The sequence below is a fragment of the Amyelois transitella genome, chromosome 4 (genome assembly GCF_032362555.1).
Source record: "Amyelois transitella isolate CPQ chromosome 4, ilAmyTran1.1, whole genome shotgun sequence".
NCBI lineage: Eukaryota > Metazoa > Arthropoda > Insecta > Lepidoptera > Pyralidae > Amyelois > Amyelois transitella.
Genome location: NC_083507.1, coordinates 10,504,391 through 10,527,747, shown reverse-complemented (window position 1 = coordinate 10,527,747; position 23,357 = coordinate 10,504,391). Strand labels below are relative to the sequence as shown.

The window sequence follows — 23,357 nt, the reverse complement described above, 5'->3', positions numbered from 1 at the left end:
AAGGGGTATTATTCGTTTTTAAAGCTTAACATTGTTTATAAATTTTGACACTTATTCATTTGAAAAATTACAAAAAGAAAACAGAGTAAATAAAACATTGAACACTTGATTGCATTTATTACATAATTTCACCTACATTAACTATCTTCACTATGAATACAAACATTAGTCCTTTCTTATCAGCTTAACTTTTGGGTCGTCCGGCCTCATAATAACGTAGGTGAGTTTGTATCTTTTATTGTCTCCATTGTCTTTCTCATACAAGTGGCAGGAGTAAAATCCTATTCCAACCCCGAGCAGCGCCATTCCCGTAGAAGCAATCACTTCAGGAATCTCAGTCCAACCCTGCTTTAGCAGCTGGCCGATGGTTCGCCTCGATGTATTGACGGCAGCCATTTCTAAGTTAATTAAGATTAACTTGAGGCTGGTTTTAGTGGTGCAAAACCGAAAATATGTAAATAATATTTATTGGAAATTTAATCTGAAATATCGTGAAAACTCTTTCGAGCGTGACAATTGTGACATTGACTGACAGTGCACTGACCCTACTGACAGCTGACATAGCCAGTTAAAAAGTTAATTTTATTTTTAATACAGTCAGTATGTAGGTTAAACCTACCTGAGATTGAAACTTCAATCTCAGTTTTAATATCGAATGTCTGTAAGTAGATCTTTGTTATAGATGGAGATAGAGATCCGGCATATATACAGGTAGGTATGTGTTTGTGTTAACGGAATAATATCTATATCTTTAAAAATCTTGTGTCACGATGTATGTTGCCTATAAACTCCAAAACTGCTGAACCGATTTCAATCAAATTTCACATGTAGCCGTATTTTGGTCTAACTTAAAAGATAGGATAGTTATCATCTCAATTATTTACTTATGTCGTGAATGTAAAAGAACAATGTTAAATATATAAATTCTTATGACACAACTAGTTGTGCATGTAGACATCGTAGCAAGTGGTTATGTACAGAATGAAAGCATATTAACAATTAATATAAATGTTGGATTGGGAGGCCTAGAACGTAACTTGATAAAATCGGAGATAAGGTCTCGTCAAGAGTACCTGAAAACTTAAAGAGCTTGTGAAGAGATTGTGAATGTGGAAGAAGCGGAAGAAACATGCAGGAGTTGTTGAAAGTGGATGAATGATGATATTTCTCTGGGCAAGATAAAGTTATAATGATTGGGTTTTTGACACGGGATTCCGCCTTCCAATGGACTCTGAAATGCTCTTAGTCTAAAGACATGCACGTAAGCGAATATTTTTGCAAGTGACCGCGTTGACCACTCTTATTTATTGATCTTCTTTATTGATTCTATTCTTTGGAGGGGCCAGAGAGTACCGGGCCGTTTATAGGAGAGCCGATGTTTGTTGACAGTCGAATACCGGCAATGGCGTTGGTTGGCAATGGCAGTGTGTGGTTTTGGTAGGTTCGTGCAACACATAACGTCCGGCGTCCCGAGACTGAAGCGGGTTCATCCACAGACAATAGTATGTGTATCTATACTATTTTGGCGGGAGCGATGATTCGGCTCGACCGCCACCAAAGGGAAGATCTTCTGCCAGGCTAGGTGTTATGCCTGGGGAACCGCGGCTCCACCGATGTTGTGTCGGAGATTGTATATACAGCTCCAATCCGTGAAATCTTAGAAATCGCGATTTAGATTCTTCGCTGCTAGTGGTTGAGCGCGTCAATTTCTTCGCGATGATTGACAGTAGTTGTTTGATTGCATGATGTGACGAGTGGCGTAGAGAAGTCGCCACACTATCCATGGTCGGCAGCAGGCCTTCTGTGAGCTTGACATAGCGTAGCACTGAGTGCGATCCGCTCAGTGTCTAAAATATTTTTGTACCTACGTAATTAAAAATAAACAAAGTGTATCATTATAATTCATTTTATTAGTGGAAAAATGGATATGTTACTCACGACTGAAGTAATAAGTAATACAAAATTAACATTTATACTGAGTAACAGAGGGGTTTTTAAAGCGGCATGCTCGAGGATCGCCATTACGCACTATTGTATACATATACTTGAACTCACTATTTTCGCCATCTATCGCTTTGTATCGTTGCAAAGCTACCAAAGCTATTGCTACTCCCAAAAGTGCCATACCCGTAGCACCCATTATTTCAGGAATCTCCCAGCATCCTTTTTTGAAAAGTCCTACCAAAGTGTTCGGAAATTCAGGTTTGAAACCAATAACTTTAGGTTCTGGAGTCATTTTGTTTCTTGAAGGAAATATTCAATTTATTTTTTGAATGAAAATGTTTTATTTGGATTTTATCACGATTTTATGTCCAAGCAATAAGTAACTAGGTATGTTTTTTTATTTCAGCGAATCTATTCTGCAATAATAAACAAAAGAAAGTCACGTCAAGTCACTTAAAGAGCAAAAAAAATTACTTATTTACTACATACAAAGAAGGAAGAAGAAGAAGGTTTACATATTTTACTACCTTAGACGTTTGAGGAATTCTTCATGTAAAGCAATGACAATGCGCAATTACCTGAGGCATGAACAAAACGCTTTGAGTTGTCTTGTCATGTCGTACAAATCATCGGCGTGACATTGACAGTTGTGACTTTGAAACGTCAAATAAAATTCTGAAGGGCAAAAATGTCAAACCATTGATGTTTTAGCGATTTCAGCTGATTGATAAACTGATATTTATCACATTTTCTATTTATTACGCCGAAGCAATCAACTGAATACACGGCATTACGCCATTGTGTTACATTGTAGGCGGACGTTTGTATTTAATTTAAAAATGGGTTCACGTTTTGAAGTAGTTGAGCAGGGCCCGCCGATTGAAGTTTTTCAGCTCATGAAACTATTTTCTGAGGACACTTATCAGAACAAGGTCAATTTGAGTGTCGGCGGTGAGTCCCTGTTGTTTGTGATTGAACTTCTACTCAAAATCTAAACAGATATTGCATTATATCGTATACATAACCTATAACACTATTATGTAACTTGTTTATTTATCTCAAACAATGTTGATAATGCCTATTCTATACATGGTTTCGTCAAATAAAAATAGCTCGTTTTTTCGGTATCTACCCTTAAAAGTTAGATAGGGTTTGATGTAAAAAAGTTGTTATTAGAGAAATTAAATGAAATGCTTCTGCATATAATTTTATATTTATGTAGTTACCTACATAGATACATATAATCACGTCTATATCCTTTACGAGGAAGACAGAGCCTACAGTCTTGAAGACTGATAGGCCATATTCAGCTGTTTGCCTTAATGATACAATATTTAAAATATTTTTTCTTTTTTAAGAAGAATCCCAAGGTTGTAATTCTATCCCTTAGTCGCCTTTTACGACATCCATGGGAACAAGATGGAGTGGTCCTATTCTTTTTTTTATTGGTTCCGGGAACCGCACAGCATTGCATGTTATTTAAAAAAAAATCAAAGCATTTAATCAACAAACTTTCGAAGAAAAATATTGAATATAAAATCACTTTTTTTAAACTTTAACATACATATTAAATACAACTTACTAGTAGGTTTTGGTTGAAAAAATTCATAAAAATTTTCCTTTTCTTCATTCTACAAAAAAATAAAAAATCCTGGAATAATTTATTTTATTTTCTCTTGATGGTGTTTTGAATGATTTCCACCAATTGGGTCACCCCTTGTAGTTAACTGGCCAAAGTTGAAAAAAGAAGTGATTAGAATAATATTTTCTTCTAAATTGTTTAGGTTAGAAATCATATTTAGTACTTGTAAGAAATTTATTTGAACTTGGAATTCCACAGCATACAGAGATGAGAACGGCAAGCCATGGGTGTTGCCCGTGGTCAGGAAGATGGAAAAACAAATGGCTGAGGACAACACTCTGCTGCATGAATACCTACCAGTATTAGGTGAGTGATACATACATAAATAAAATCACACTTCTTTCCCAAAGGGCAAAGGCAGAGATTACATCTTTGCACGATTCCTGCATACTTATTTTGCATCATCCATGAGCAATAATTATTTAAATTGATGTTAATAGGCTGAAGCTATCACATTTCGATGCATGGTCAACATTGTTAATTTGAATGTAGAGTCTAATTAGTATATGTGGATAGGATAAGTTGTTCCCATCATTATAAGTAATAAAAAATTTGTGGCCATCATCAAAATAAATATGGTCACCATAATTATATCTTCAACAATAAACTCCTTCGTGTTTTGTGGCTGGACGCCTATTGTTCAGTGTTAATATTTTTCTTATGCACTTCTTTGTGAAATAATGTATGTGTTGCAGCTAAGTGGTCAAATTCCTTTTCACTTGCATAGCTAGTGATAGAACGTCGCACACTAACATAAACAAATATTTACATGAATAAATCTTACGATTCAGTGTTTTCGAAAGAAAGTTTGAGTCTTGCGTTATGGAATACTCACTCAATGATACTCTCTCTCTTCTCTCTGCGCGTTTCCGGTTGCACCCTCTACAGAATGGTTTGGGAGCCCTGGGTCCACCTTCCTACTTTTCTCTCCACTTAGTCCCGTTTAAGGCGTTCTCGGATTTCAGTCCATTGGCTCGCATATCATCTTTTGCGTCGTCCAGCCATGATCTTTTCGGCCTGCCTCTTCTACCTGTGCGGTAACTCAATTATACTGTATTTAATAATAAATACTTGAATAGATAAACATCCAAGTCCATCAGGAAACCGCCCGGGAATTGAATCTTTTGGTCCAGAGGCGGGAAACCGACTGCGCCAATCAGGTCGTCACTATTTGTATGAAAGAAATCTTAATTGATGAGGAAAATATCTTAACAATATACTATTCATTCATTCCCTATATTTAGATATTTTCATCGTCGAACCGTTAAGTTGTTAACGTATGGCGTAATCAGCCGAAGGCCTTAGGTAACTTTGATAACGAATACAATGTTATCAACCTCGTTTATTATTTTACGTCATACTACTTATTTTAGTAATAAAACAAAAATAGAATAGATTCATTTAATTATTAGGTAGTATGTCATATTATTACATACATATGGTCACGTCTATATCCCTTGCGGGGTAGACAGAGCCAACAGGCTTGAAAAGACTTAATGGCCACGTTTAGCTATTTGGCTTAATGATAGAATTGAGATTAAAATAGTTACAGGTTGCAAGCCCATCGCCTAAAAGAAGATTATAAGCCTATCCTTTTATCTTCTTTTACGACATCCACGGCATCTTTATTCACACTAATAAATGTTTTGACATGTTGCGTGCATAAATGGTAATTGAGCTAAAATTTTGGCTTTCAATGCTACTTACTTTAATAGAAATATTTACATAAGTATTTGTTTTTGGTATGGAAATAAGTATACATGTCGTTATATCTATTTTAGTTGTTTATTATCAAAAGTTGGTAGGGTCATTGACGTAAGTTGTTCTACACTCTTCGTGACAGTTTACTCCACATGAAATAATGCCATGACATAAGAAATAAACAACGTTTTTGATCTGTAGCATTGGTTCGGTGTTAAAGTATTTTATGCCAAGGTCTCAAAATGTTGGGCCCGAGGTTGCAAGGCTAAAGTTTTATTGGATTTAAAAGTAAATAGAAATATCAAATACCAACCAGGTTGCTAGCCCATCACGGAAGAATCTCAAGCTTATTATATAGATAGATAAACTCTTTATTTCATCATAAGAAAAAGAAAATCAGAATAATAAATAGGCTTTGAGATCCTTTCCTTTAGTCGCCGTTTACGACATCCATGTAAAAGCGGAAGTGGTCCTATTAAAAGGAACTTAAAACCCCACTCCAATAAGTCAAATACACACCTAGCTGATATTATAAATATTTATAAATCTGAGAAAATTAATACAATGTCTTTCTTTTCACAGGTTTAGAGCAATTCTCTAATGCATCGGTGGCGATGCTCATAGGACCTGACAACCCCGCCATTGCAGATGGCCGCGTAAGTATCAATCCTGCCCCGTAGTACGGCACGCGCGACGCCGTTTTTATCGCACGAAAAACTATCGCTGTCCTATTTCGTCTTAATAAAAAGCGAAATATCGATAGTTTTCCCAGCGATAGTGCCATACTACGGATACTGGAATATCATCATATGCGTATCCCGGGTTTGTCTCGGGAGAAACCGGATGTGGTATTGTCGTCGTGTTCAAGATAAAATAATTTAATTTCCTTCCCTTCTGTTTGTCGCAGGCCTTCGGTATACAAACTCTCTCAGGTACGGGTAGCTTGCGAGTCGGCGCGGAGTTCCTCAACAAACATCTGAAATACACCACCTTTTACTACTCGAGTCCTACGTGGGGTGAGTTCTCTTATAATTTAATTTTTGGACCGAAATGTGTACTAGTACTTATATAAGTAACATAAATATTTGTTTTGGGAACACAATTGAATAAGTATATACATACATTACAAGGTCAGTATAAATGTGAATATTTCAAAGGGAAGACCCAAGGTAGCGTATTCAATGATCAAATCGAGGACTTCTAGAGATAGTAACTTAAACTGACAAGCTTCCTTGAAACGGCAAGGAAAAAACGCAGTCTCTGTCTACTCCTGTAAAAAAGAAAGCAGTTACCTCAACCACTAATTCTCATTCAAGTTTTTATCGAATCTTCCAGAAAATAGATTCCAGTGCCGTGTAGTTCCCGGCACCAATAGAAAAAAGAATAGGACTACTCCATCTTGTGCCCATTGATGTCGTAAAAGGCGACTAAGGGATCGGCTTACAAATTTGGGATTCTTCTTTTAGGCGATGGGCTAGCAACCTGTCACTATTTAGTATAGTATATATATAGTGACCTTTCAGTCTTTTCAAGACTGTTGGCTCTGTGTACCCCGCAAGGGATATAGACGTGATGATATGTATGTATGTATGTCTTCCAGAAAACCATCACCTGGTCTTCGTGAACTCCGGTTTCACCTCCCCCCGCACATACCGCTATTGGGACCCGAAGACTTGTGCTATCGACTTTGACGGCCTCATAGAAGACCTCCGCTCGGCGCCTGAGAACTCAGTTATACTGTTACACGCATGCGCGCACAACCCCACGGGCATTGACCCCACTCAGGAGCAGTGGGAGAAGATAGCCGATGTCATGGAGGTGAGTTTTTGAGAAAATGTTGATTTTGTTTTAAATTACTATTGACTTATACATACGTATATAAATTGGAATAAACTAGGGTTAATCACACCGATTTTTATGTCTACTTATTTGTGTCAAACCGTGTCACAAAAGTTATGTCAAAGACGTCATGACCTTTGACGTTGATGAGACCAAAGTCTTAACGTACTATTTCGGAACAAGGAATATAACTTTAAAAGTTAAAATTTCTATAATCTATTGTTCACGATCTGCAAATTCTCTATTGCCATATAAAATTCATAAATTCAAATTCTAAATTTTTATTCATTATAACAGGATATTTCATATCGCTTAATAATTGTCAAATCTTTGGTTTCACAACATTGGTTGACGTCAAATGAATTACTTTAAACTAAGTTGCCGCTTCTAAGGCGTCAGTGCAGCAGAAGCGGTAACAAACCGCACTGCAGCATTTTCTTCAACAACGTCAACCTAAAAAATATCCAAACTTAGAATAGAATGTGGACGAGAGAAAACATTGTTAGTATTTTTAATTGAATTGAATATTGTTACGTCACGGATATCAGAAAGTGGGCAGATTTTTAATGCTTTAAGATAGAATTAATCTCTTTAACGGCGCAATTAAAACTTGAATAGGAATGTTCTTCATTATGACATACATGTGCCGTGCCGTTCCCGGCACCAATACAAAAAAGAATAGGACCACTCCATCTCTTTCCCATGGATGTCGTAAAAGGCGAGTAAGGGATAGGCTTACAAACTTGGGATTCTTTTTTAGGCGATGCGCTAGCAACCTGTCACTATTTGAATCTCAATTCTAACATTAAGCCAAATAGATGAACGGCGCCATTCAGTCTTTTCAAGACTGTTGGCTCTGTCTACCCCGCAAGGGATATAGACGTGATCATGTGTGTGTGTGTTTGTGTGTATGAAATTCTTTAAATTTATGATATAACTAGAGGCCGCCCGCGACTTCGTCCGCATGGAAACCCTATCAATCCCGCGGGAACTCTGGGATAAAAAGTAGCCTATGTGTTATTCTGGGTCTTCAGCTACCTACATACCAAATTTCATGGTAATCGGTTCAGTAGTTTTTGCGTGAAAGAGTAACAAACATCCATACATCCATACAAACTTTCGCCTTTATAATAGTAGTAGGATAGTACATTCTGAAAATTGTTTTGCAGGAGCGCAAACTGTTCCCGTTCTTCGACAGCGCGTACCAAGGGTTCGCGTCGGGCGATCTGGACCGCGACGCGTGGGCCGTGCGCTACTTCCTGAAGCGTGGCTTCGAGCTGGTGTGCGCTCAGTCCTACGCCAAGAACTTCGGCCTGTATAGTGAGTGTCGGCCTTTATACTTTACTGGCGTCTCAATACGGCTTTATACGTAGCCTAAAACACATACATACATAATGGTCACGTCTATATCCCTTGCGGGGTAGACAGAGCCAACAGTCTTGAGAAGACTGAATAGCCACGTTCAGCTATTTGGCTTAACGATAGAATTGAGATTCAAATAGTGACAGGTTGCTAGCCCATCGCCTAAAAAAGAATACCAAGTTTGTAAGCCTATCCCTTAGTCACCTTTTACGACACCCATGGGAAAGAGATGGAGTGGTCCTATTCTTTTTTTGTATTGGTGACAGGAACCACACGGCACAAAAACACCCGCAAATAATGTACCACTAACGGTGTAAGAATTTTCATGATCAGTTCTCAGGGTTTTTGCAGATTAGCACTTACATATAAATAATTAAAGTTACCTATACCTATTTTATTTTAGTACTAGAGGACGTCCAAGACTCCAACCGCGTAAAACGAAAAATCGCCATAATTCCCGTTCCCGCGAGAATATCGGGAAATTCTCCTTTAGTGTACCCCTAGAACACATAAAGAACTTACAACGTCAAATTTAAAGACTTAAGACCCAGCAGTTTGGGCTGTGCGTTGATAAGTCAGTCAGTCATTAACTTTCTTCTTTAATATATTTAGAAATAATAGATGTTCCGACGATGAATGGACTTTAGATTGGACTCTACAATTAGTATTCATTCACCTTTACCTTTTCCTATCTCTTCAGGTCATCCGTGAAGACAGAAGATTGAACTTTGTTATCAAAGCGATAAAGTGTAATGTTGTATCCGTTGAATTTTATCACGTTTATAACAAATTAACCTTAATACTTCCCGCTGGAAATCAATATTTAATTGTAGTGTTTATTATTTACTTCCAACTGATTTATCGTAGATAAACTGTATGTGGGAAGTTAGGCTCATAATCTACATAATCTTGGTATAACTTTAAAATCGACACAATTATTTCTTACGCAGAAATAACCCTATGATCACAATTTAATTAAGATTAGAGAGTAGATTGAAAATGGCGTAACTGCAGTGACAACACAACATTATTATAAAATGGAGTGAAGCTAATCTGATGATAGAATTGAAAGGTTAGGCCATAGGCGTTACTAACTCTCATTTGACATGAAGGATTCATTTGAAAACTTTGGTGCCAGACGGTGACCCGAAAGGTATCCAGCGGAACTTATTATACGAACGACATAACAAGTTGATTATTCTCGAATTAGTTGGGTACTGTACTATCACGGTTATAAATCGCAATGGTAAAATAACGACCTTATTACAAGTACATTAAACTTTAAATTTAAATACAAATTATCTTGCTATCTCGCTCATAATAGTAGTAAAATATTTATCGGACATTTCAGTTCGAGGATTGAAATAAGCGCGCTCTGATAGGCTGAACCTTTGTACAATATATAAATTAGATTTCGGCGCAGTTACCACGGTGTTAATACATACATATGTATATACGTATAATCACGTCTTTATCCTTTGCGGGGTAGATACAGCCTAAAGTCTGAAAAAGGCTGAAAACCCGCAATCAGCTGTATGGCCTAATGATGGAAATGAGATTCAAATAGCGACTTAGCTGCTAGCCCATCGCCTACAAGAAATATCCCAAGATAGTTGGATATTAATAGGTGTTTTTTTTAAATAATTCAAAATAGGGATGATGACTAGGTCTTAAAAAATTATTAATTAGTGCATAACATGATAGAATACGCGTAATTAAATACGTTATGTGAATTTTTAGTTATAATGTTGAGGCCATATATGTTTTATATTCATTCAAAATACGATGGGAAAGTCCATTTAAAAAATTCAAAATTATTTTAAATAACTATGCCAGGAGTGAATAAACAAAAATATGGAATAACTTTTATTAAGACATGATATCTATAAACGCAATAATTAAGGTAGCTGCCATACAAAAAAAGTTCATGACGGGAACAAGATACTCAGTTGTGACGTCACACTTGAGTAGCGTTTTGGACTCGTCCAAATAATGTGTTATGTTACCTCGTATATCTCGGGTAGTTTATTGTTTATTGATGCCATTATTTGTCCAATGTTTTAGTTGTTGTGAAATAAAATTAGCACTAAAACAAAAAAAAAATTGTCATCATGCCTATTATAATTTCTTAAAAAAAAACAATGTTTTATTCACCAGACGAACGCGTTGGGAACCTGGCGATCGTTGTGAAGGACGCCAAGCTGGCGCCGGCTGTGAAGTCGCAGCTGACGTGGGTGGTGCGCGGCATGTACTCCAACCCGCCCGCGCACGGCGCCCGCGTCGTCGCCAACGTGCTCGCCGACCGGCAGCTGTTCGACGAGTGGTAGGTGCTTCACGTGGCTTTGAGCTTTTTTAAATTCGTCTATATGTTCTTATATTGTAAAGCTGAAGAGTTTGTTTGTTTGTTTGAAGGCGCTTATCTCAGGAACTTGTGGTTCGAATTGTAAAATTGTTTTTGTGTTCAATAGACCAATTGTCGGGGAAGGCTTGAGGTTACGTAACATCACGCTGCAATTATTAGGAGCGAAGAAATAATGGAAATTGGGAAAAAAACGGGCATCCTTGAGAGCTTTAATGTCCATAATAACTATACCACGCGGACGGAGTCGCGGGCGTAACACTATACAGGGTGACATTTAAAACAACTGCATCCATTTAATCATAGACTATACCCATGCTTCTGAGCCGTTTGAGCCTATTTTTATTTAAATTAGACGTCATCATTTTCACATTTAAAAAAACCCTCAAAACTACGTCACACGCTTATTAAAGACCAACACTACAAAAAGAAATTAAAACTAAACATGTAAATAAATGTCTGAAAAATAAATTATTTTTCTAGTATCAAGATCAAGTAAAGTACAGAGTTGTCGAGATCGCTCAGGTGTATGAATTGTGTCGTTGACCTCTGAATCTTACGCGTCGCTTTTCCGCCGGCCGGGGTGATATTACGTATTTAGGATCTTGGATTTTGATACTTTTATTTTTTTTCGTACTTTCTGAAATATGAACCGATATTTTTCTTTTAACGTTTTTAAATATCCTTTAGATGAGTACACTTAACAGTTAAATTTATGCAGTTGAATTAAAAGTCACCCTGTATTTCTGCATGCTGACTGCGGCTGAATGTTTAGTGCTTAAAAATTAAAATGTAACAACTGTATTATGACTCATTCCGTATGATCACGTCTATATCCCTTGCGGGGTAGACTGAGCCAACAGCCATGAAAAGACTGATAGGCCACGTTCAGTTATTTGGCTCAATGACAGAATTGAGATTCAAATAGTGACAGGTTGCTAACCCATCACCTAAACAAAATATCATCTCTGAACAATTCTACCGTTACATAAGTAGCATCGGCAATATTCGACTCAATTTGACTCACGAATGAGAACTCAATCAAATAACGTCCTTATTACAAGTACATTAAACATAAAATACAAAAACAAAATGTCACTTGCTATAACGCTTGTAATAGGGGACGGTTCGGTTCGCGAGTTTAATGGCGCGCTCTGATTGGTTCAAATATTTTCTCGCCATAAAAATCTTAGACTTGCGTAGGTGTGACTTATAAAGGGATAATACTGTAAAATACTCGTATTAAAGAACCCATAACATATTGATTGAACGGTGAAGGAAAACATTGTCAGTAAACCTCTATAAAAAGGCTGTGTAATCATGACCCCACCTGCTGACAGAAGTCGCTTCGTGTAAAAACCTGACTAGTCGGATCGTGGTCGTAGGCGGACGCAACTGGGTCTTACGCCAAGTGAACGAAAGATTTGAACTACTGGCGTGCTTCTAAATAATAACTTGTTTTATTAAAATAATAATTGTCATCAGGAGGGGACACATCAGGCTAATGTCAACAAGAGTCATGCAGATGAGAGAAGCTTTGAGGGCAGAACTTGTGAAGTAAGTGTGTGTTTTATCAAATAAGCAATTAAACATTTTATCAATAATATTTCAAAATATTAATTTATCTAATCTAAATAAACAGCCAACGAGGTGTCAGTTTGAAATCAAGATATGTAACAATTACAAAAGATTACCAAGTGGGTTTTATCTCTTTAATATATATTTCTCCTGTTACTTTATCTTTATTATCATAATGGCTTATAATTATTTAGATAATTATTAATAGTAATTTTTTTTTTTATAACTTCTACAGATTGGGCACCCCCGGCTCCTGGGACCACATAGTGAAACAGATCGGTCTGTTCTCCTACACCGGCCTGAACCAGCGCCAAGTGGAGTACCTAATCCAGGAGTACCACATCTACCTGCTGAGCTCCGGCCGCATCAACATCTGCGGCCTCAACCAGAGCAATGTGCAGTACGTCGCCAACGCGATACACGACGCCGTCACCAAGTTCCCGGCCGAAGAGTAAATATGATTTGCTTATAATAAAAAAAAAGTTTAAAACTTGTTACCATGACCGTGATTTAAAAAAAGAATTGAAATGTTGAAATAGTGCTGGCATAAAAAAATCATAATTCTATTTTCGAAATTAAGAGTGTTCGAGCTACACCTTCGTTTTTAATTTGCTCAAAACTTAGCTGTTAAGACTTGAGAATAAATTTGTTCTAATTTGGCGGGGTAGCCATCCTAACATTAATTTTAAATACCTACTAATGTCCATATAAAATTTTGCATGTTACAATGAAATTATGGCATATATGAAATTATATAAATATTATTTTTTTTATAAAGGTATTTAAAGAACAAGTTAAGGGATATTTTATTAGTGTGAAAGTTTAAAAGTTGTTAATTTATACATCTACGTTATAGATCACGCGGAGACTCGTGGTAACCAGCAATATTGCTCTTGAATTTTAGAAACTAAGTGTAAGTACGTGTAATTATAGGCGTTTGACGAAGCGCGTCGTGTATTTGCACCTTAGCCAAGATTAATTTAGTGTAGTTTCATTTTAGCATAATAAAGTTTAAGAGTAGTCTTGGCAAAATATTTTGTTTACTATTAGTTTTGGCAAAATATTTATTTAAAGCGGTAAACATAAATAATTCATTTTTGTGTCGCGTTATTTGAGTCTGCTTATCTTTTATCTTGACTTACTATCATAATATCTTAAATATTTGCTGTATAAAACAGACCATGAAATGCTTGTAAAAAATTAGTTCCTCGCCCCGCTCTTGTTTTTCGTGTTAGTACCTATTTCGCAGATTATTTACGTTTATCATCTGAGAGTTATTTCCTTATAATATTTATTTATACAATTGGAACACTTATTTAAAAAAGAATGTAACAGTAAAAATAATTGCTTTTAATATAACTTTGTGACCAATAACGTAGTTATGTTTATTATGTAAAACCGAAAGCAATATTTAGATTTGTAATATATTACATTTTATACAGTTGTTTTGGGCAAATGTAGTTTTAACAACTTCGGCTGTGACGTTTGAAGGAAATTTCAACCACAAATTTGTATCTTAGTTTATGTATTATAATACAATTAAATATATTTAGAGTAAATTTTCAACGATTATATGTGTTCATTATATTGAAATTATTTATATCTATAATGAAGTATATATAATGTTTATATTTCATTAAATTTTATAGAGCTAAGATATAGTATATATTGTATTTAAAATAAAAAATTATAGAAGTTATATTTACAATTTATATCTTAGATAATATGCTTATTTTTACGCCGCTTTTGCTTAATGTTCACAAATTATTTTACTTTAGTAATCAGAAACTCAAGAAATGTATTTCCGTTTATCTAAAATATGTGGAAATATTGTTTTTTTGATTGTGAAAGTTAACAAACTATTTTTTTAACAAACAGAAACCTGTTTTCACGAATATTTTTATTGTGCATATATTCGGGTTTATACATGATAACTCAAAAAAAGCAGTATTAAAAGCTTTTAGCTTGTGCAATAAAATGTAGTTTAATATAAAGAGGGAAAATAATATATCATCCATTTAGTGAATACTTGTAAAAATACTTTGCAATATATGGCATTTCTATAGTAACTATAGTTTTATTTTATTCATGATATCCTATTTATACAATTGATCTGTTTTACATATAATTAATTCAAGAAAATTATTATACTTCGGCATCATTAGTCACAGAAAACAGTACAACCAAGCTTATTTAAAAATATTTTGAAATATAATTTTATGAATATTTATATAGTTTTAGTGTAACTTTTAAAAAAACACGTGAAAAGAACCTTTATGGTATAAATTATAAAACTTTGAGTACCTATTTTGCAGGTACTTAATTTATTAGGACCTTATTTATTTCAATTAATATTTTTATTTTCTTTCAGTGACAATCGCGCAAAGTTATGATAACGATGACAGATCGATAAACGCCGACAGAAGAATGATAAAATCATGAATTTATTTATGGCAAACATATTATTTTATATTATTTTTTAAAGTTACAATAAATCGTTTTCATTAATCAGTGCCTATTTATTTAACCACCAAGAATATTATAATCTGCGATTTCAGTCAACAAAGAGTAGTGTTTGCATAAGCTGTTATACCCCAAGCTAATATATCCTTAATCTCTTCATTTATTTTTATGGAGTAGTTAACCTTTCACAGAAATCTGTATAGGGTTAAAATATACAGGAGAGGTAAGAAAAAAATTCTTATTAAAAGACCTTACAATTATGTACATAATTTATTTAACAATAACATAATATACGTATATATATATCTATGTCTCCATAGCGGCGTCGTTTGGCTCCGTGGTCACAGCCACCAATGGACGACTGCCGAAGCGGTTTGAAACTGAAAAAAATATAAAATGTTTATCAATTAAATGAAGAATGATTTGGATTTGAAAATCTCTTGTTGGTTCGGTAAAGTCAGCTTACCAGTATTACTTTTTATCACTCATTTACTTACTACCTCACAGGTTACTCCTGCATTTAGTCTAATTATGTACCAAATAAAAAAATATTAATTAGTTTTTAAACATAATAGAAATCTTTCCTCTTCATTATATATTTTTTTTAGATTATTCTATAGACGTATTTTAATCTTATATATTAATCCGGCCCCAGCATTTTGGTGGGTGGGTGACACTGGGAAAAATGCAAAGATGAAAAAAAAAAAAAGATAAAAGATTACCTTCATCGCTGTTAGTGAGGTCGACGACCTCAATGAAGCACTCTTTGTTATCGCCGCCCACCGCGAAAGAAAACGGAGCTTCGGGACACACCGCCGCGCACAGCGCCGCTCCCACGCGACCCGTCCTCTCGCTCACTTGTACTGGGGGCGAGCTGGAGGGAGAGAGACAGATATATTAAATAATGTAAATGTGACATTTATAAAAGGTCAGTAAAGTGAGAGAGGCAGATATAAGATTAACCATAGAGTAATTTGAAAAGAAGCAGTAACATTTAAGAGGTAAAAACTGTGAGATGCGTTATTTTACAATTTTGATATATCGCCGCGCTTAGAATAGTTTTTAATACACTTCTACTGGGAGCGAGTTGCGAGTAAATAGACACCAGATATTAGGCGAGACGAACATAATAATTCATACACAACAGAATTAAGAATCGTTCTGTTGCGTTCTCTTTAATATACTTTCCCTTTCATCTATATTTATAAGTCAGGAAAAAAAAAACATTTGTTCACCTCACAAAACATAAATAACACAATCCGGTTATTCCGTTCCACGTGATATGATATCCTAGTTCATGCATTTTATTTTAACTATTTTCTTTTCATATCTGATCCCCCATTTAGGGGGACGAATCAGAAGGGAATACAAAATATTACAGAGTGGATGAGATCGGACAAAAGTAATAATAATAATGAAGAGTGGACCCGTTTGGGAGATCAGACCGAAATAACTACATATTTAAATCGAAAATGAGCTTATGCCGTGTGCCGTGTGGTTCCCGGCACCAATACCAAAAAATAGGACCACTCCATCTCTTTCCCATGGATGTCGTACCAGGCGACTAAGGGATAGGCTTACAAACTTGGGATTCTTATTTTTAGCCGATGGGCCAGCAACCTGCCACTAATTGAATCTCAATTCTATCATTAAGCCAAATAGCTGAACGTGGCCATTCAGTCTTTACAACACTGTTGGCTCTGTCTACCCCGCTAGGGATATGGACGTGACCATATGTATGTACGTAATGAGCTTATATCATGGAAATACTAGGTTATTCTGAGTTACTGACCTCGTGGTGTCCCAGGTCTTCATCTTGCCATCAGTGCTCACCGTCACCATAAGTCCAGGAACCGAATCACTGAGAATCAGACCTAGAGAAGGTAAAATTAAGATTAAAATTACGATAGTACGTAGGTAACGGAATGATGTAGTCTCTGTTTACACAAAGGAAAAGGTTGTGATTTTATGTATGAGATAGTATAATTTTAATTTAGAAACTCACTGAATATTATAATGCAAAGTCGCTTCCCACGTCTGCATGTATGTATGTATGCTTAGATCTTTAAAACTACACAATGGATTTTGATGTAAGATTTATATGTATAAATGCTACTCGTGCAAAGCCGAGCGCAGGTCGCTAGTTACTTATATTTGGTTATGTCGGCTGTGAATGCTACACTTTAATATTGAATTATTAATGAACTGATTGTGTCATATTAGTGTCAATGTCATTGTCAAGAGAGACAGTTTGTAACGGCCATACAAGACAATAAATCAGTTTGAGATTGCGTCATCATGCAAGCGAAGCTCAAATGTGTTTTATTTATTAATATCCTGATATAATCATAAATTCCTATATGAAACACTGATTATTACATATTATTGAAATTGATATAAAAATAAAATAGAATTACCTGTGCCGTGTGGTTCCCGGCACTTATACAAAAAAGAATAGGACCACTCCATCTCTTTCCCATGGATGTCGTAAAAGGCGACAAACGGATAGGCTTACGAACTTGGGATTCATTTTTTAGGCGATGGGCTAGCAACCTGTCACTATTTGAATCTCAATTCTATCATTAAGCCAAATAGCTGAACGTGGCCTGTCAGTCTTTTCGGGACTGTTGGCTCTGTCTACCTCGCAAGGGATATAGACGTGACCATATGTATGTATTTTATTTTTTATCTTTATTAGGGAAACAAAACAGTTACATGGTCGCCTATTAATATTATCTTATACTATGATGCATAAACCAATAAAGTTGTTATAAACAAAAACAAAACCAGTAAATGTATGTAGAATTTACCCGTGACTTCTTTCTCGTGAGCCTGTATCGTCCACAGCGGCTCGTCCTGCCTGCAGTCCACGTACGCCACCTTGCCCTGGTTGTTACTCATCTGGAATAGACAAAAACTTATTACATTATCATACATACATATACATATCACGTCTATATCCCTTGCGGGGTAGATGGGGCCAACAGTCTTGAACAGACTGATAGGCCACGTGCAGCAGTTTGGCTTAATGATAGAATTGAGATTCAAATAGTGACAGGTTGCTAGCCCATCGCCTAAAAGAAGAATCCCAAGTTTATAAGGCTATCCCTAACTTATTACATTATCTTACATACATATATATATATGTACAAGTTTCGAACTTGCTCTTACTTCAGGGCTACCTCAATCCGATTTGTCCCGTAGGTATATATTTTATAACGTATGCTAATGATATAAATCTTGTTGATTTTGATCTCCCAGGTGATATGCCGTTAGGTGTTTTCAGGACCTAAAAATATGGAATTTGATCACTAACCCAGGCGACTACAGCGGAATGAACCATTTTAACCACACTCACAAAAAAACAGAAGGAGTTCTGTCTATTTGTTCATGAGTGCATCTCGGCATGAACGTATTACCGTACTTGTCATTTGATCTAAACTTGATAAATGCCCACGACCACTCTGTCAAGAGTGAAACGCCTTGAAGGAAGGAAGGGATCACATTCACAGCGAAACAAAAGGGGTTCTGCCTATCTCACACCCATGTCAATCCACCAGTAGCGGATTTACCAGCAGACTGAAGCCTAGGGCGGCGGTTTTGAGGGGGCGGCAAAAACATTATTTTTTCTTACAGAAATAAAAAAAAATACCTATTTAAATAAAACAAGTTTTAGTTAATTATAAAATTTGACATTTGACCTCCACCTCACTTTCTCCGTGTGGACTATCGAAATGCAGAGATCACAAGAAGCGGCAAAATTTGAACAGCCTGCTTGCGGGAAATGTGTCAAGTCAATCCGCCACTGCATACCACCTGTTTCTGAAAACGACCGCCACCAAGAGTTTCACTCTTTGTAACTTAAGAAGCGAACGAAGCACACTCACAGCGAAGCAGAACGGGTTCTGCCTGTCCCACACGGCGCGCTCCACCTCGCCGGGCAGCGCCCAGACGCGCGGCGCGGCGCGGCTGCGGCAGTCGGCCACGCGCGCGCGCCCGTCGCAGCCGCCCGCCACCAGCGTCTGCGCCTCCAGCGGGTGGAAGCTCACCGTCTGCACCTGAAACAGAGAGAAAATACATTTAAAAATGTATCACGAGAAAAGAAATCTCCCCTGCAACCCGGCGGCAAACTTTAAGTGAAAAGAAGTTATGATCAATTGAAAATTTACTTTAAACACTGTTGAATGCCTTTTATGTGATATGTAATAAGGTTATTATTTTCAGTTGAATATTGTCGCAACGTAATAGCTATATAAATTGACACGGGACAAGGATACTACAGAATGAACTATAAGTCTATTTCTTCACTTATACAGGATGTCTGACAAATATATAAAGACAGTAATTTATGAACATGCTTAACCTTATGAAATATAAAACCAATAAAATATTCACTAGTTTAAAAGATAAAATAATAAAAATCCATGTTACCTTATCTTCATAATAATCTAGTTTTGTGTGCGGCGTGCCCTGATCGAGGTCCCACAATAACACTGTGTTGTCCGCGGAGCCGCTAGCCAGAACATGTCTACAATGAAAAAGAAAAACATATTTGTTTGTTTGGTAATTTGTATATGTTCTAAAAGATACTGAAAACATCGTGAGTGACTTACAAACTCGGACAACTGAGGACTTACTGCGAGTTTTGCTCGATCAAACGCGACGAGCAAGTAAACGCGAATTAGTATGTGATAGATAGATAGATAGGACCACTCCATCTCTTTCCCATGGATGTCGTAAAAGGCGACTAAGGAATAGGCTTACAAACTTGAGATTCTTTTTTTAGGCGATAGGCTAGCAACTTGTCACTATTCGAATCTCAATTTTATCTTAAAGCCAAATAGCTGAACGTGGCCTATCAGTCCGCTCAGGACTGTTGGCTCTGTCTACCCCGCAAGGGATATAGACGTGATTATATGTATGTATGTAGTATGTGATTTGATCAGCGCCACCTAGTGGTAACGCGATGGCACTAATGCAACTCCATACAAATTCGTGATTACTTGCTCGACGCGTTTAGATAGAGCGATAGAGTTAAACTCGCACTAACTCCTCTGGATGTGTGAATCATGATCCAATATGAGTTAGGTGCCCCTGCAAAGGTTGTGTAGGTCATACGGAATTCGTGTAAAATACGCAGCTACTTAAAACCAAAAATCTGACTTATCCAATCCAGGGTCAGGGTCAAAGGTGCACTCCGAGGTCCTTTCCAGAGAGATGCAGGTGTAAACGGGGCTAAAGTCAGGATGAAGAAGAAAAGGAAGAAGGAAATCGTTTATAATATATATTTTTTAAATTTAATTTTTATCTATTGCCTTAAACTTACGTAAAGTTCTTATTCCAAGATAGATCAAGCACGGCATCTTTATGGCCAATCCTCTTAGTCTTCTTTTTCTTGTTGGGTTTCCGGCCGAGTTTGAACGCTGGTTCTAGACAGTTCTCTATATCCAGGTCCCAAACTTGGATCACTGGATCCATACCGCCAAGGGCGCACAGGTTACCTTGAAAAATTTGAGAAAATAAAAATATCCGAGACACTACCTCTGACGAAATACCTATTGTTACCGACATTTTGTGGAGGCAGCCATCTTGGACAGTTAAACTTTAATCATAGCTAAGAACACTCTCAGTAGGGGAAGAGATATTGGTTTCTTCAGTATCTAGTTGAGATTTAAAATTATTTCACAAAGAAAGTGTGTCCTGCTGTGACACTACCAAACTGGTCTAAAAGAGGTCCTAGGCGAGAGATTTTAGTCTAAATAAAATTTGCCTTTTGTCAATACAATCATACATACATATAATCACGTCTAAAACCCTTGCAGGGTAGACAAAGCCAACAGTCTTAAAAAGACTGATAGGCCACATTCAGCAGTTTGTTTTGTCCATACAGTTGCACAATATATGATATATAACAAAATCCTTATCTTGGATTATGGAGTAGACAGAGCCAACAATAGAATAAATACATAATAACAATAGATGGAATTAAGATTCAAATAGTGACAGGTCGCTAGCCCATTGCCTAAAAAAAGAATCTCAAGTTTATTAGCCTTAAACATTCTGCATTATTTAATATATTAAATAAACAAAAATAATTATTTGAAAACCATGCCATACCTGGGCCAGGGTCTGAGGGGTCATGGCTGAGCCACTCAATGCACAGCGGGAACCACGGCAAGATGATGTCGTGGTGCACGTAGAACGAGCCCTCTTCTTTGTTGAATACTAGACATGAGAAAATATTCAAGTTAAGACCAATTTTATTGGACCCATATTGAAATTGGAAAGTAGGAGAGAGAATATACATAAATCATGTGTTCATCCCTTAAGGGGTATACGAAATAAAATTGACAATCGAAAACAATTGCTGTGTGCTTACGCTAGCTAGATATGTAACTTCCAAATTCATTTCTCCCAAACTGACAAATTGATTAGAATTTTATTTATTCACAGTAAAAGTCTGTAGTAATTCTGAATAAGGGTACTCAATTGAATATAAGTGCCAATTAAAAAAAAATTTACTCACTATAAACTTCTAGTATACTGGCGTCACTCTCAACATGTCCCACCAGCAAGAGATTATCGTCCGGTTTGATTATGTCATCCTCTTCATCACTGTCTGGGCCTTCAGTCTGTAATAGATTGCAAATATTTTTATTAAAAGATAAATAAATGTATACTGGTTTGTTTAATAAACAAAGTCCTCAAACACAGCTCCCTTGATGACTTTGTTTTATTTCACACTTTTATTATTATCAGCATATAGCAGAGACCACATCCTTCGATTATGAAGTCTATTAGAATTAAAACGCACCAAAAAAAAAAAAAAATCATATCATCAGCTTGCTCGTCACATACACACAACATAATATTATATCCTTAACTTGATTTAGATAGCATTTAGCTTTGGTATTTTTCTTACCCTTATTTGAACATTCTCACTGAGGTCTCCCAAATTAGGCAGAGTGGCAACAGTTCCGATTCCCACTGGATTTGCTGGAATACAAATGTCATTTTAAATTTTTACATTCTTAGTTTAATTATTGCCTGCCAGCATCTTCTCTTCCCATGCATATTGCAAAAGTAAAACAAGGGCAAGGCTAAGCTCCATTAATATTAAAACTTTAAGAATGCTTTTTAGGTAATGGGTGGCTTTGATATAGATATAAAAGGTATGATTGAAAAGAGATTATTAATTTATTTTTATTTATTTCAAATTTATTGCACATGAAATAACATACATACAATAGGTAGACTAAATGCCATAAGGCATTATCTACCGGTTGAACTATAAGATCAAACTCAGCTTGTTATACGGATGGTTGAAAATCAATTTAGGATATGACGGCCTCGGTAATACGCTTGTCTGTGCCACCGGAGGTCCTGAGAAACATGAGAAGAAGAAGAAGAAACGAACTTTCTCTGATTGGTCTGGGTCTTGGAGGTTAGTATCACGTAAGTCTTGAACTTACTTCGAGGCTAACTCAATCTGTGTATAATTATATTTATTTATAGATAGATTATCTATATTCTTCAAGAAAAAGAATCTTCATTTTACTCTGATTTTTATACTCAACAATCAATTGGTGCATTTAATTAATTATTGAATAATCAATTTGAATTACTTACAGTCATCTTCATTGTCATAGTTAGCAAAATTAAATCTGTCATTAGGGTCGGCTGGCTCTGCTTGCTCTGTGTTGCCAACGTTCTCATTGTCATCTTCATCATCACTTACATCTTCACCTCTCTCTGTTATTCTGTAAATATTATGATGATTATGGCTTAGTAAAGAAGTGAGATAAACCTAAATTCAGTTATGTTATTTTCAAAATGATTTAATAAATGTGTGTCCTTGCATCAAGTTATCAAGTAATTCTCTGGGTTTTCCTAATTTCAGTGATTGGTCAATAGAACACGAGGATTTTTAGCTCAAAATTAAAAAATTCAAAATTTGTATTATTGATGTAGCTGGTATTGCTTGTAAGAAATAAGTGATGAGAAAATAATAACTTACCTTAAATCATTAGCAGTTTGCTTAATTATATCTGCCAACTCTTTTTCAGTCAACTCAATCTAAAAAACAGGGCAAACAAAAGTATTATTACACAAGTCGGTGATCAAGAATATAACCCATAAATCGCACACTACCTACCTTTTCTGGTACCGCCTTCGCTATACCACGACGAACAAAGTGCATGCATGATACTAAACTGACTGTGGGTGTATTTTCCTCCATTATATCACTATTTTTTCATGTAATTTAAGTAATTAAAAATTATTATCAAATCAACATGTGACATGCGCTCGTCCACAACCATTCCTCAACAACATAAACAAATAAATGACAAAGGCATACCATGACATACATGACAATGACACATGAATGATGATTATGACAGCTTGTGACTTTTACAAATACCATAAATTGTACGTCGTGTACAGTAGCTAATCACGACTTTTGTACGT

General features: G+C 36.1%; 3 protein-coding genes across 3 annotated transcripts; 1 reads left to right on the top strand and 2 right to left on the bottom strand.

Moving 5' to 3' along the window:
• Positions 1–90: 90 nt before the first annotated feature.
• LOC132904346 (uncharacterized) lies at positions 91–546 on the bottom strand. The gene has a single exon (XM_060954360.1). It carries the CDS (start codon positions 394–396, stop codon positions 166–168), a length of 231 nt encoding a protein of 76 aa, XP_060810343.1. The 5' UTR covers positions 397–546; the 3' UTR covers positions 91–165.
• A 2,095-nt stretch (positions 547–2,641) lies between these two features.
• LOC106139324 (aspartate aminotransferase, cytoplasmic) lies at positions 2,642–14,933 on the top strand. Its single transcript, XM_013340750.2, has 10 exons — positions 2,642–2,895; positions 3,785–3,892; positions 5,870–5,943; positions 6,195–6,303; positions 6,888–7,105; positions 8,296–8,446; positions 10,646–10,811; positions 12,333–12,404; positions 12,661–12,876; positions 14,797–14,933. The coding sequence occupies exons 1-10, from the start codon at positions 2,784–2,786 to the stop codon at positions 14,816–14,818; spliced, it is 1,248 nt and encodes a 415-aa protein (XP_013196204.1). The 5' UTR covers positions 2,642–2,783; the 3' UTR covers positions 14,819–14,933.
• A 211-nt stretch (positions 14,934–15,144) lies between these two features.
• On the bottom strand, positions 15,145–23,227 carry LOC106139320 (periodic tryptophan protein 1 homolog). Its single transcript, XM_060954426.1, has 13 exons — positions 23,044–23,227; positions 22,906–22,964; positions 22,518–22,648; positions 21,811–21,884; positions 21,415–21,520; positions 21,006–21,113; positions 20,215–20,389; positions 19,320–19,416; positions 18,776–18,946; positions 17,699–17,789; positions 16,681–16,762; positions 15,611–15,762; positions 15,145–15,268 (listed from the first exon to the last, which is right to left on the bottom strand). The coding sequence occupies exons 1-13, from the start codon at positions 23,125–23,127 to the stop codon at positions 15,195–15,197; spliced, it is 1,404 nt and encodes a 467-aa protein (XP_060810409.1). The 5' UTR covers positions 23,128–23,227; the 3' UTR covers positions 15,145–15,194.
• Positions 23,228–23,357: the final 130 nt, after the last annotated feature.

Excerpts from the sequence above, each read along its gene's own strand:
- LOC132904346 (XM_060954360.1), bottom strand. The coding sequence starts at position 396 with ATGGCTGCCGTCAATACATCGAGGCGAACCATCGGCCAGCTGCTAAAG.
- LOC106139324 (XM_013340750.2), top strand. The coding sequence starts at position 2,784 with ATGGGTTCACGTTTTGAAGTAGTTGAGCAGGGCCCGCCGATTGAAGTT. Across the intron at positions 8,447-10,645 it reads CAAGAACTTCGGCCTGTATA|ACGAACGCGTTGGGAACCTG; the intron begins GTGAGTGTCGGC and ends TTTATTCACCAG. Across the intron at positions 12,405-12,660 it reads TTGAGGGCAGAACTTGTGAA|ATTGGGCACCCCCGGCTCCT; the intron begins GTAAGTGTGTGT and ends TAACTTCTACAG.
- LOC106139320 (XM_060954426.1), bottom strand. The coding sequence starts at position 23,127 with ATGGAGGAAAATACACCCACAGTCAGTTTAGTATCATGCATGCACTTT. Across the intron at positions 18,947-19,319 it reads TAGATTATTATGAAGATAAG|GTGCAGACGGTGAGCTTCCA; the intron begins GTAACATGGATT and ends TCTCTGTTTCAG. Across the intron at positions 17,790-18,775 it reads AGAACCCGTTCTGCTTCGCT|ATGAGTAACAACCAGGGCAA; the intron begins GTGAGTGTGCTT and ends TGTCTATTCCAG.